At 35.4% G+C, this 12,910-nt stretch overlaps 1 protein-coding gene across 1 annotated transcript in view; it reads right to left on the reverse strand.

The window, feature by feature from the left end:
• GRID2 (glutamate ionotropic receptor delta type subunit 2) overlaps positions 1 to 12,910 on the reverse strand; it is a 919,201-nt gene that overhangs the window by 733,502 nt on the left and 172,789 nt on the right. The window contains exon 4 of the mRNA XM_069098591.1: positions 6,455 to 6,508. Coding sequence (XP_068954692.1) covers positions 6,455 to 6,508 — 54 coding nt within the window. The remainder of the gene's footprint in view (positions 1 to 6,454; positions 6,509 to 12,910) is intronic.

Genomic DNA, 12,910 nt, shown 5'->3' on the forward strand with positions numbered 1-12,910 from the left:
AAGAAGAAGAAGAAGAAGAAGAAGAAGAAGAAGAAGAAGAAGAAGAAATATATGTCATATGGTATCAGTATGTATGTACACACATATCCATACATACTTGAGAATGAGGGATTATAGGAATAATGACAGGCATGTAGGTATCATAATGTATAGAGTACTGGATTTGGAATAAGGAAGACCTGAGTATGAATCCTACCTCAAACAATTATTAGCTGTGTGATTCTGGACAAGTCATTTAACCTTCCTTAGATCCAGTTTATTTATCTGTAAAATGGGATTAATAAAGGCACCTACCATTCAGAGTTATTGTGAGGACTAAAACGAATGAGATGTTATATGTAAAGTGTTTTATAATCTTTAAAGAGTAGTATAAATGAGAGTTTTATCAATATAGGAAACACAGAAAGCATACAGGAAGAAATGTATTTATACACATCAGTGTATAGTGTTGTATAAAAGTATACGAGTGTGCATGTGTGTGTGTGTGTGAGAAAAATACCCTCATAGGAAATGGCTACTGTTGGTTTAATTTTATTTGGGATAACAAATGGGGAAGGGAGATGCCCAGTATAAGTTTATACGGAATATTGAGGTAGATGGAATCTGAGGTAGACTGGGGTGATTTACTGATAATGGATTTAGCAGGAATTGGGGTTGTCTAGTTTCAAATCCAGAACTTCTGATGTTCAAATTTGGAGACACTTTCCATCATACAGGAAACTGTGATCTGTTTGTCTACTCATAGAAATAGAGGGGAGGATGAAAGAAATGCCCAAGTTATAAGTAGAAATGGCAGTGTCAGTAAAACATTCAGTGTAAGGCGGGGTGGGGGGGGGTGGAGAGGAGGGGGAAGTGATCATATGATTTTAGTCTTCATCTAGTCTACTTTGTTTTACAGATGAAGAAACAGACCCAGGAAAGTGAAGAGATCACCAAGGTCAAAAGTACCAGACACAGGATTTATATCTATTTCTTCTGCCTCCAGACGCATGATTTTTAAACTACCAGATATGCTGTTAAGTCTTCACATTCATTCCATTTCACAGACTGGAATTTTTATAAATTTTAAAAAATCCTCTAATGTAATACACTAAAAACCACTTAAATATATGTCTAACAAGGGAACTACAATTTACTCCATATTCATATAAGGCCAGGTTCAAAAGAACAAATAAATCTGAATTATTATGAAATACAGAAAATGGTATTTATGCTGTAATTTTCCTTAGCAGAGAAATGTAAAATGATTTTCATGGTATGGATATCTCAACAGATTACACTAAGCTAATTGCCTTAAAAATGCAGGTTGTCCCACAGGCTTCTGGTGCAGTCCAAATGTATTTTTGTTTCCCTGAGTCAGGTATAGTAGAAATTGCCTCTAGATCCCTTATATTTTTTAGTAAGATTCAAATATCATATGATTATTCTTATAAATCCTTTAAGTGGTAAATAGTTGAATAAAAGTATTGATTTCTTTTGGCATGAATCAATGTAACTAAATAGACAAGAGATCATTTTTAGTAGCAAGGGTTTATTGACTAAAATAATAATAAAAATATTGATACAGCTTTGTGCTTTGTACATGGGAAGTCTGAGTTGTCTATTCCTGAGATGGCTGACTAGGGAACAAGTTATAGAAGGAAATAAAACAAGAAATTAGGAAGAGTCTTTACCTCTGAAGACCAAACTTTAAATCTGTCATCCAAAGGGCAAAAAGCTATTAAGCTGGTATTCTGCTATGCAGGGCAGATTCATCTGAGTGGGTAAGGGAGTTACCAGAAAAACAGAAATGGCTCATTACTCCATACTGTTTGGTATACTGATTTCAGGAATCTCACAGGAATGGGACAAGAGTCTCCATGGGTGAGGCCACAAAACTGGCCTTTCAGATACAAACAAGAACAAGTGCTGGCCCACTATCTAGAAAGTAAAAAAAACAGTGCCTCTAGCAGTTTCGGGGAATCCCTGACACCAAGGAAATTGGAGGTAGGCACAATAGTGGGGGAAGGCAAGGTTTAGGAGACAGATATCCAGAGTTGGTAGCTGGGACTAGGAAGGGTAGCCATGCTGTGTGCTACAGGGCCAAAGGGGGACTACACGAAACTTTAGAGTCAGTGGTTTGGGAGAAAGGCATAGGATGTTAGTACTCCTATGTCCCCACACCCTATTATTCCAACAGTGTGGAACCAAGGATAATAGCCCAAGAAAAAGCTGAAATGCTGCCTGCAAGGTGATAGTTGAGTGGTTAGACATATCAGGAATATAATATGATTCTTTGTCCTGAGGATAACATAATTCTTTCATGATAGGCAAACATTTTCCCCCATAATTCATTTATTTATTTTTAGTTTTCAACATTCATTTCCACAAGATTTTGAGGTACAAATTTTCTCCCCATTTCTCCCCTATCCCCCAACCCAAGATGACAAACATATTGAATACCCCTTCCCCCAGTCTGCCCTCTCTAATATTCCTCCCCTTACACCCTTACTCCTTACTTTCTTGTAGGGCAAGATGGATTTCTAAACCCCATTGCCTGTATATCTTATTTCCTTGATTGTATGTAAAAATAGTATTTTTAACATTTGTTTTTAAAACTTTGGTTTCCAGATTCTCTCTCTTCTTCACTCCTCACCCACCCCCACTGGGAAGACAAGTAATTCAATATAGGTTATACATGTGTAGTTATTCAAAACATTTCCACAGAAGTCATATTGTGAAAGATTAACTATATTTCCTTCTATCCTATCCCACCTCCCATTTATTCTATTTTCTCTTTTGACCAGGTCCCTTTTCAAAAGTATTTGCAAATATCATCTCTCCATGTAGGAATGTAAACAGTTCAACATTACTAAGTTCCTTATAATTTCTCTTTACTGTTTACCTTTTCATGCTTGGTATATTTGAAAGTCAAATTTTCTGTTGAGTTCTGGTCTTTTAATCAAGAATGCTTAGTAGGTCTCTATTTCCTTAAATATTCATATTTTCCCCTGAAGTATTATATTCAGTTTTGCTTGGTAGGTGATTCTTTGTTTTTAATCCTAGCTCATTTGACCTCTAGAATATCATATTATAAAGTCTTTGATCTCTTAATGTAGAAGCTCCTAGTTATTATGTTATTCTGATTGTGTTTCCACAATCCTCATATTGTTTTTTCCTGACTGTAATATTTTCTCCTTGACTTGGGAACTCTGAAATTTGGCCATAATATTCTTAGGAGTTTTCCTTTTGGGATCTTTTTCAAGAGGCAATTGGTGAATTCTTTCAATTTCTATTTCACTCTCTGGTTCTAGACTATCAGGGAAGTTTTTTCTTTTTTGATAATTTCTTGAAAGATGATACCTAGGCTCTATTTTTGATCATGGCTTTCAGGTAATCCAATAATTTTTAAATTATCTCTCCTGTATCTATTTTCTAGGTCAGTGGTTTTTCCAATGAGATTGAGATATATTTCACATTGACTTTTATTTTTTTCATTCTTTTGGATCTCTTTTATAATATCTTGATTTCTCATAAAATCATTAGCTTTCATTTGTTCCATTCTAATTTTGAAGGAATTATTTTCTTCAGTGAGCTTTTGATGCTCCTTTTCCATCTGGGCAATTCAACTTTTTAAGACATTCTTCTCCTCACTGGCTTTTTGATCTCTTTTGCCATTTGAGTTAGTCTGTTTTTTAAGATGTTATTTTCTTCAGTATTTTTTCGGGTCTCCTGTAGCAGGCTGTTGACTTGTATTTTGTGATTTTCTTGTATCATTCTCAATTCTTTCCCAATTTTTCCTCTACTTCTCTTACTTGATTTTCAAAATCCTCCTTGAGCTCCTCCATTGCCTGTAACCAATTCATATTTTTCTTGGAGGTTTTGAGGGTTTTGACTTTGTTGTCTTCTTCTGGTTCTATGTTTAAATCTCCTTTGTTACCAAAAAATTATTCCATAGTCTTATTTCTCTTCTTCTATTTGTTCATTTTCACAGCCAATTACCTGACTTTGGATCTCTTTGACACAGTAGAACTCTGCTTCCAGAGTAGAGAGTGCTGTGTCCAAAATTTCTGGGTTTTTTCACAGCTGTTGTCAGAGCTTCTTCTAGGAACCTGCCTCAGAACTGTAAGGAAGATGCCCTCTACACAGCCACCCAAGCTCTGCCATGCCAGTGCTCCTCATACCATGACTTCCACCTAAGACTGTGATCCAGATCCAAGAAAGGCAAGGCAAGAGTACCCTGACTCAGTACCAGCAAAGCGTTTCCTGCCAATGCCCTCTGATAAGCTTCTTGGTCCCCCCACCATCTGTGGGCCTGCAGCTCCAGAAGCAGCCACTACTGCTGCTGCCACAGAAGCAGGGGCCAGACATCACTCTTTAGTCACCCAGGTCCAACAGAGTTTCCCCCCTTTTATTTTCTTTTTGGCATTTACAGATTGAGAAGTCTGGAAACTGCCACAGCTGCCAGTGATTCAGTCCTCTGAAGTATGCTCTGGTCGGTCTATGCTGCTGGTCTGTGCTGGGGTGGCCCATGTGGGACCGTGTTCAGTTCCCATTTAGGTGCAATAGACCCTTCTTTTCAGCCTGCCAGACTGCCTTCAGTGGGAGATTTGTTTCACTCTGTCATTTTGGGGGTTCTATAGCTCTAAAATTTGTTTAGTCATTTTTACAGGTGTTGGAGATAATGGGTGGATGAGGTCAAGTAAGTTCCTGCTTTTACTCTGCCATCTTGGTCCTCCTTCCTCCCCTCCCCCCCCCCAACCCCTCCCCACCCCCCGCAAACAATTTGTAAAGAGAAGTTGACTCTTCCTGGAAAATGTTGTTCATCCTTTGTTTTTGAACAGGACCAAAGATATCACAGGTTAATGTTTTTATTTGTGCATGAATCTGATTTAAGTGAAGTAGAGTTGTCAGCCTCACTCTTTCTTCCAGAGTCATCAAAGTCTAGTAGCAAGATAAAAATTAAGATGACTGATGATGACTTGGGATCAAGTGAATGACCTTGGTATCTTTGATATCTGACCAAGCCTTAAGGGCTCCACAGTGCATACTTCAGCTACTTTATGGCTATTGGAACCAATTGTTCTCATCTATCAATCCCCTGAGAAGAAGTATTCACATTCTTGGGGTAGATGTCCCCCTTAACTCATCAATGAGTTTGAGGCTTGTTGATTATCCTCAACCTCAAGGTTTATCCTGCCTGCCAATATGGTTTTACATGGATGTGGATACTGAACATGCTACAGCTTCTTGGAGTTAGAGGTGAGAGTAAGGTGATAGGTAGGTACCAAAGGTGGATGAGCAGCCCTAAAATGGGCTCAGCAAGGCCTCAAACCAGAGGTGCAAGTCCTCCTTAAACACCTTACTATACCTCAGCACTATATTCTTAGGTAAAAGAGCTTCTTTTGTTTTGTTTTGTTTTGTTTTTGCTTTTTGGAGGGGGGAGAGCAGGTCAATTGGGATTAAGTGACTTGCCTGAGGTCACATGTTTAGTATGTGTTGTGTCTGAGGCCAGATTTGAACTCAGGTCCTCCTAACTCTGGGATCAGTGCTCTATTCACTGTACCACCTAGCTGCCATGGTAAAAGAGTTTTTAAAAAAGTCACCTAATATATTCTAGTTTTTCATAATTCAAGGTAAAATAACGAATCATGAACTTTAAGCAAATAACAAAGTCAAAGTAAGTTTTTCAATGTTTGGCTCTCTTCACAGTAAGTTGTCAGTTTATTAATTTTTAGTTAATGAAGATTAATGTTTATAAGATCGCAGGATAGAGAAACTTGCATTAGACAGAGCATTAAACATTAAATCTTAGGCATAGAGTGAGGAAAATTTCCTAAGAGCATATTTGCCATGCCCAAATGGTCTGTAAATTTTGCCTAACAAGACAGGGCAAAGCTTATTTCAGGGGGTTCTTTTTATGATATCTTTGAATTTCATTAATTGTTCTTGCAAAAACTACTGAATTTAAGAAATTATATTTTAAAATAGATATACTAGTAAATAAAAAACTAGATCTGTATTCGTCATTTTTCCATATTCATACGTTGAATTATTTAATCCTGATGTAAGGGTGAACTCAGAGAGAAAAAAGTTCCGGAAGCAACATTAAAATATAAATGGAACAACAGCACTCCACTGGGCGGTATTCACTGGACTTACAAAGAGGAATTGTAATTATTTTAAAAAGCTGATCTTCCAAAGCATGAAGCTCAAGCCAAAAGGAAAGGCTAAAGATACTGAGCAGGAAGGAGGATGTTTTTTTTTTTTTACAAAAATGTTATTTTATTCATACAAAGCCCTTTATACCAAGAAAAAAAAAACTTATATTCTTATTAAACAGCATCTACTCAGAATGTTGGAACTTTATTTCAAGGCTTGTTTCCTCTTGGCAAATTCAAGGCAAGTAGAAAATACTGTTGCTATGTATAAAAACAGGACACACAGTTGACAAATATGGTTAGTTGGCATTTACCTCATTTATAATGATCCAGTGACAGTCAAAAGCCACCAAATTAGTCTCCACGACCTAGAATAGAAAATAAACCAGCTATCAGTCAGCATTACTCATGAAAACCAGATGGAATTAAATGGATTCTCTTTGCAAATGGGGAGGGGGCAGGGAAATAAAAAGCAACCAAAGTTTTGAAAGACCTCTGTAATTCAGTTGAGGATAACAAATCTTTAATAGCATATTGTGAAAGCATTTCTATTTCTGTTAAGTTTGCTAATTAAACATAAAATGTAATTCAACTTGGGAATAGAAAGAAATAGCTTTCTAATAATAATAATAATTTAGAAATTAATTGAATGAGATATGGAAATAAAGATAGAGGCAAGAAAAGCTTAGATAAAATGTTAGTAAGCATGTAAATTAGTATGTGCATATATATGCATTTATATATATATATATTCAGACATATGGAGTCTCAAAAATCTTAGGACAGTTTTAAGCTATTAAAGCACATTATTATTATTACATATTGTTGAGCTTATTCAAGGTTACATGGCCAGTTATTTCTGGGTGTGGTGCTGAGTGTCTGAGCCCGGGATTCGATCTCCAGGTCAATCCTGACAGTGGAGCCGGTGCTCTTACTCGCTGTGCTACCTGGCCGCCTCTTGTTATTAAGTTTTAATGGCTTTAAATTGCACTAAGACTTTTGGGACAACCTATCTTCATCAATATTGATTGTCTATCAATGTAGTGTGAATGATAGTGTTCTGATAGTATTAGTGAAATCACAGGGTCAAGTCATTAAATCCCAAGGTTGAAAAATCATAAAGTCATAAAATCTCAGTGTTATCTATTGCAACCAAATTCATACTTGTCAAGGAAACTCCTTTACAACAAAGAAACTCTCTTGGAACTCTCTTGTGATAGGAAAACTCCCTCTTAGTCTTTCCTTATTTCAAGTAGATATTTACCTCCCAATAAGTTCTATTCATCATTCCTATTTCTCTAGGTCCAAGAAGCATAAATCTAATTCTATGTCTACATGAAGACATTTCAAATATTTGAAGACAGCTGTCATATCCCTTTTCCTCCCTCCAAATCTCTTCTCCAAGCTAAAACCTTATACCTAGAAAATAGGCAAATTTTGGTCATTGAATTCCTATCTTTTAAAGTCCATTTCAAATACTACATCATCTATAAAGCTTCTTCAGATTAGAAGACTTTTCCTACAAATCCCACATAACACTTCCTTTTGCTAAGTTATATTGTATAATGAAACTATATCTTACCTCCATACTAGACTATAAACTCCATGATGTCTCTTTTCTACACAGTTACACTCTTTAGGATTTTTACATGCTTGTATTGCCCCATTTAAAACATATATTTTGTCATCTAAAATATAAATAATCCTTCTTAAATTATCTCAATCACAATTTGATACACTTGGCTTGAATGTGCTCATTTAAAACATTGGTTAAAAAAAGAAAGTTGAATAAAACTGAGCAAAAAGACTTAGACCAGGGGCATTCATTAGAGACCTCTCCATCTTAATATAAAATTTCATTAGAATATATTTTCTCATCTGACTAATAATGGAAACATGAGAAATCTGTGAAGAGGATATTGTCATGTTAGTGAAATTTCCTTCACTCCAGAGGTTACTGATGAATCACCAAAAAGTATATTATTTTGCAATATTGTGTATATATATTTTTACACTAAGAAATTACAATACCACTATTGTAAAATAGATAATTATTAATAATGTAATTATTATAATAACAATAATAATAAACCAGCTGGGTAGCACAGTAGCCAGACTTCTGGACTTGGAATAAGAAACACTTGAAGTTAAATACTTCCTCAGACATTTAATAGCTAATTGACACTGAGTAAAATATTTAATCTTTCTTGGTCCCAGTTTCCTAATCTGTAAAATGGGAATAATGACACTTATCTTATAAATGTACTAGGAAACTCAAATGAGATAACACATGTAAAATACCCTTCAAACTTTCAAGCACTATATTAATGTTATTATTATTATCTTTATTTTATAAATGGGAGGAAGATCACTCCACTGACACAGATCAAATATTGGTTTCCAAAATTACATTGATAGTGAGTAGCCTTGGGCACTGAGACATTATTCGACTTGTCTTGTGTCATACAGCCCATAGGCATCCAAGTCCTGATATAAACTTAGATCTTTCTTACCTGAAACCTGTATTCACCAGGGGTGGGAAGCATGTGACCTTGAGGCCACATATGGCCTTTTGATTGAGTCCAAGTTTTAGAGAACAAATCCTTTTAGTAAGGGAATTTGTTCTGTGAAGTTTAGATTTAGTTGAAGGGCCACACTTGAGGACCTAAAGGGTCACATAGGTCCTTGAGACTGCATGTTCCCCACTCCTGCACTATATCATGATGAATTTTTTTTTTTAATTTTAGGTGGGGTAATTGACTCTCCTTGTTTCACCTGAGTTGGAAGTGCAATGGGCACTCAAAGGCCCAATCCCATAACAGATCAAGAGGGAAGTTTTGACCTACTTGGTTTGAACTTGGGTCAGTTGGCCCCTCCTTAGGCAGTCAGGTTCCGTCCCTACCCCCAGCCTTTCTGCCCCCAGGGGCTAACTATATAGATGCCACAGAGTATGGTCACCCTTAGCATACATAGTTTTAGCCTACTGCACCCCCAAACTGAGATGATCTACCAGGAGCAAGGACTCCAGTTATGCATCACCACATGCAGCCTGCCTTTTACAAAATTTTTCTCTCTTATTATGAACTTAATCATCAGCAAACATGAACATATAAAGAAAAAAAATCAAATGTTTTATACAGTTGCTCACTCATCAACATATTTTTAAAATTTCCTCATGATGCTGAAAAGGTATTTGAAAAAGTTCAAATTTATTATGATGACTTTTGTATTAGAAGTGACATGTATATCTATAGTGTATATATATATATGTGTGTGTGTGTGTGTGTGTGTATCTTGCTTTCTCTCAATTATTACAAACAGACCTTCTAATAACAATGAGAGGTAACATATGGATAAAAATATCCTATACTGGTATCTGCTGGAGATATTTTTTAAAAACCAGAGGAAGATTTAAAGCATATTTTGTTGATTATGTTTTGGGAAACTGTGGAATGGAAATATACAAAATTAGTATGCATGGAGGGGGTATCAGTGTTTAGGGAGGGAGTGATTATATTAATTCAATCATGGCTATATTAAGGTATCAACATACACTTTATTGAGAGGTCTTAGAAATCAAGCTAATGTTAAATAACATAACTTTTTATGATTTATGATAAATTTTAATGCTTCCCTTTCTCCATTTTTAAAATCCAAGACTTTTCTATGAAAAATGAGAATGCTTATCATTATTCAATAAATCACATATAATTATAGATATTTTTTAAATAGACAATAAAGACTTTCAGGCTTTGCAGAATTTTAAATTTGTGAACCATACAGGCTAAAAGTAGTTAACAATAACCCAGTTTTGTAGTGTTTTAAAATTTGTCTCATAATTGTCTCACTGAAAGCCTATAAAATAGGGAGAGATTTACAAACCCAGATGTTAACAATATAAAAGTTTGAACAGTTTGGGGAACCTTCTATTTAAAAAAAAACTGAAAGGTTTACTCAATATTGTAAGGATAGTATGTATATATTCTAGCCTGGATTTTGTTGCACTCTAATAGAGCAACTCAGCTGTAACAGAAACAATGCATATTTGCTCAAAGTCCCCCCACCCACCCAACTCAAGGAGCTGTATTCATATTAAGGGGATTGAGCAAAGACAAAAAAAAAATACTGTCAAAAGACCAGTTATGAACAAAGACAGACCACCTGTCATGACCAAGATCTCTAGAAGTTTAATATCTTTTAAAATGTCTGGCAGTTTATCCCCATGCCTTTTATCACTCATTCTCAAATCTTCCATTGAGCAAAATACAACATGATCTTATACAAAAAAAAAAACAAAACTCATCTCACTAAGCTATCTATCCTGGTAATAAATTCACGTGAAATATATCCTACAGTGACACGAGGTAGTTTAATGAAATAAATAATTACTACAGATTATTTTTCACACTGCCTAGAGTTTAACAAGATTGCACTGGCTTCTTTTGCAAGATTTCCTATAAAGTCTAAATACTGGCAACATAAGTCATCCCTTAGGGCTAGGCCAATGGCTTTTTGCACCTGCATCAGGGAAGATGGAAAGCTGCTTGTCTCTCTGCTCCATTTTTAAAATTTCAAGTTGAAACCAAAATACAGTATGTATTGTAGTAGAGAAAACACTTCACACAAGCAGTAAATTTCAAGGATGCAAACAGTTAATATTAAAAGACATGTCTCTCCCTTCCTCTCCTCTCCTAATATCACTCCTTCCTCTTCCTTCACATTAAAACAGTTGCTTTTACTATGGTTTTCATCCTATAGCACATTTCTAAAAGTTCAACAATTTTCATAAAAATAGAACAAAACAAAACAAAAAATCTCAGAAAATAAATACAGGAGGTAGCAGTGGGGTAGGAAACAAAATAAGAGTCTTCCCAACAAAAGGGGATAGTATTCTGTTTGTAAGCATAATGGTAGCAGCAGTGGGGTGGTGGTAGGCTGAACTCTAAGCTGCAAATGTAGTGAGGAAAAGATGACAAGGAAGAAAAAATGTGCAGAAAAGTAGAGGAGAATGAAAAGAATGAGAGAAAATGCCACAAAGAATTAAAGGCTGATGGATACGTAAATGTCTCATCATCATATCTGCCATTACTTTTATCCAAAATGGAAGGAAACAGAGAAGATAACTTTTTGAAAAACTCTTCATTTTCAGTCTGTGTTTCATGACCGTCTTACAGACAAATTGTTACAGAAAGAAAAAACATGTCTAAAATATGTCGATATGTAATAATCCAAAAGAAGAGGATTTTTAAAATATGTTAACATATAATAATCTAAAAGAAGTATTACTAACAAAGTGAAAAAGTAAATTTAATCCGTTGTCCTAACCTCCTCTATAATTAAATGCATAGGTAGTGCTGTAGTTAATTGTGCCCAACAGATGGTCATGAATGATTTAATATGTCCTTATATCACTCTTATTTTTTGTCCTTACTCCTTCATTTTAAATTTTATGTTCCAAATAGTTCCTGCAACCAAATTTCCTCTCAGAAAACATTGAAGGGTTGCTATATTCCTTTGATAGCCAAGGTATTCATGAAGTTACTGGGCAAAAACTGTAGGTGACTGAGTACAGAAATTACTGAACGGCGGTTCTAATACAGTTCTGCCACAAATACCATTTGTGTTCAAAATTCTAAGTCTCTGAAGTGCAGTACAGTTCTTCAGTCATGCCAAAAATGTTTAGACTGTCCATACTTATTGAACAAATCTACAAAGTTGAGGTACATACAATGACAATATGAAATCCTATTTCTTCTTTGTTACAATATAAATATATGTTGTCTGGAACCTGGCTAGAGATTCATAGTATTTTTTTCCCCTTTTCCTTTTTTCTTTTCCTGCGAGAAGAACAGAAGCAAATGAATAGAGAGATACTGCAAAGATATATATATATATATATATATATTGTTTTTTTTTTCCTTTAATTTTTATTTAATGCAGTCTTTGACTCCCAGGGAAATCCAGCAGATGGCATCAGTAATCCCTTGTGCAGTTACTGGCCAGAATGATAACATTCTGAAAATACCTTTTTTTTTTTTTTACATTTCCTCTTGAGCTCAGCATGATTCCTCAATTCTCTTCCCTTCTTATGCAAGCAGTCACTACTGTACCACCCTATGCCTGTTGCTTTATAGTCTTTGCTCTGATCTTCCAGCTGGAAGACCATTCATATGCCTTCGTCCAAATCCAATCATGATTACTGCCAATGTTATTTCATAAACGGATATTCTAGAGTTATTGTTATGGTTATTGCTGAGTATTTGGGTGTTCCTTCCTACACCCCTTAAAAGATGGAAATATGCCACCTCTGAGACTTAGCCAAACTTTCCTTCCTGATTTTCTGTAATGCACAAATAAGGGATACAAATGTAAGAAAATTGAGACTCCAGATGCTTCTTGTGGGAAACCTACCTCTTCAAGTTCTGTGTTACTGAGGAAGAACTGAATTGTTAAATGATGCCTTTAAAGTGGTTCCTCATTATCCTTTGCCTGGGAGGATCTCTTTTTTTTACTTTTAAGAAACTAGTAATTTTTTTCTATCCTCTCTATGTCTAATGAAGCTAACGAAAAGGAAAGGATCATGTGTCATAATGTCCAACAGGAAAAAAGGAAAGGAAAAAATTAAATTGTGCCTATGAGCACAATCTCTAATCATTTCTTTTCATCCCAGTTTTAGCATCCCTTTCTAAATTAAAAATAAAGTCAACCAATTAATAACCATTCATTAAGCACCTGCTATCTGTCAAACTCTGGGCTCCCCATAGGGAAAA

Source organism: Petaurus breviceps, unplaced genomic scaffold (assembly GCF_028583685.1).
Source record: "Petaurus breviceps papuanus isolate PSGF00001 unplaced genomic scaffold, PetGlider_PUasm1.0 126, whole genome shotgun sequence".
NCBI lineage: Eukaryota > Metazoa > Chordata > Mammalia > Diprotodontia > Petauridae > Petaurus > Petaurus breviceps.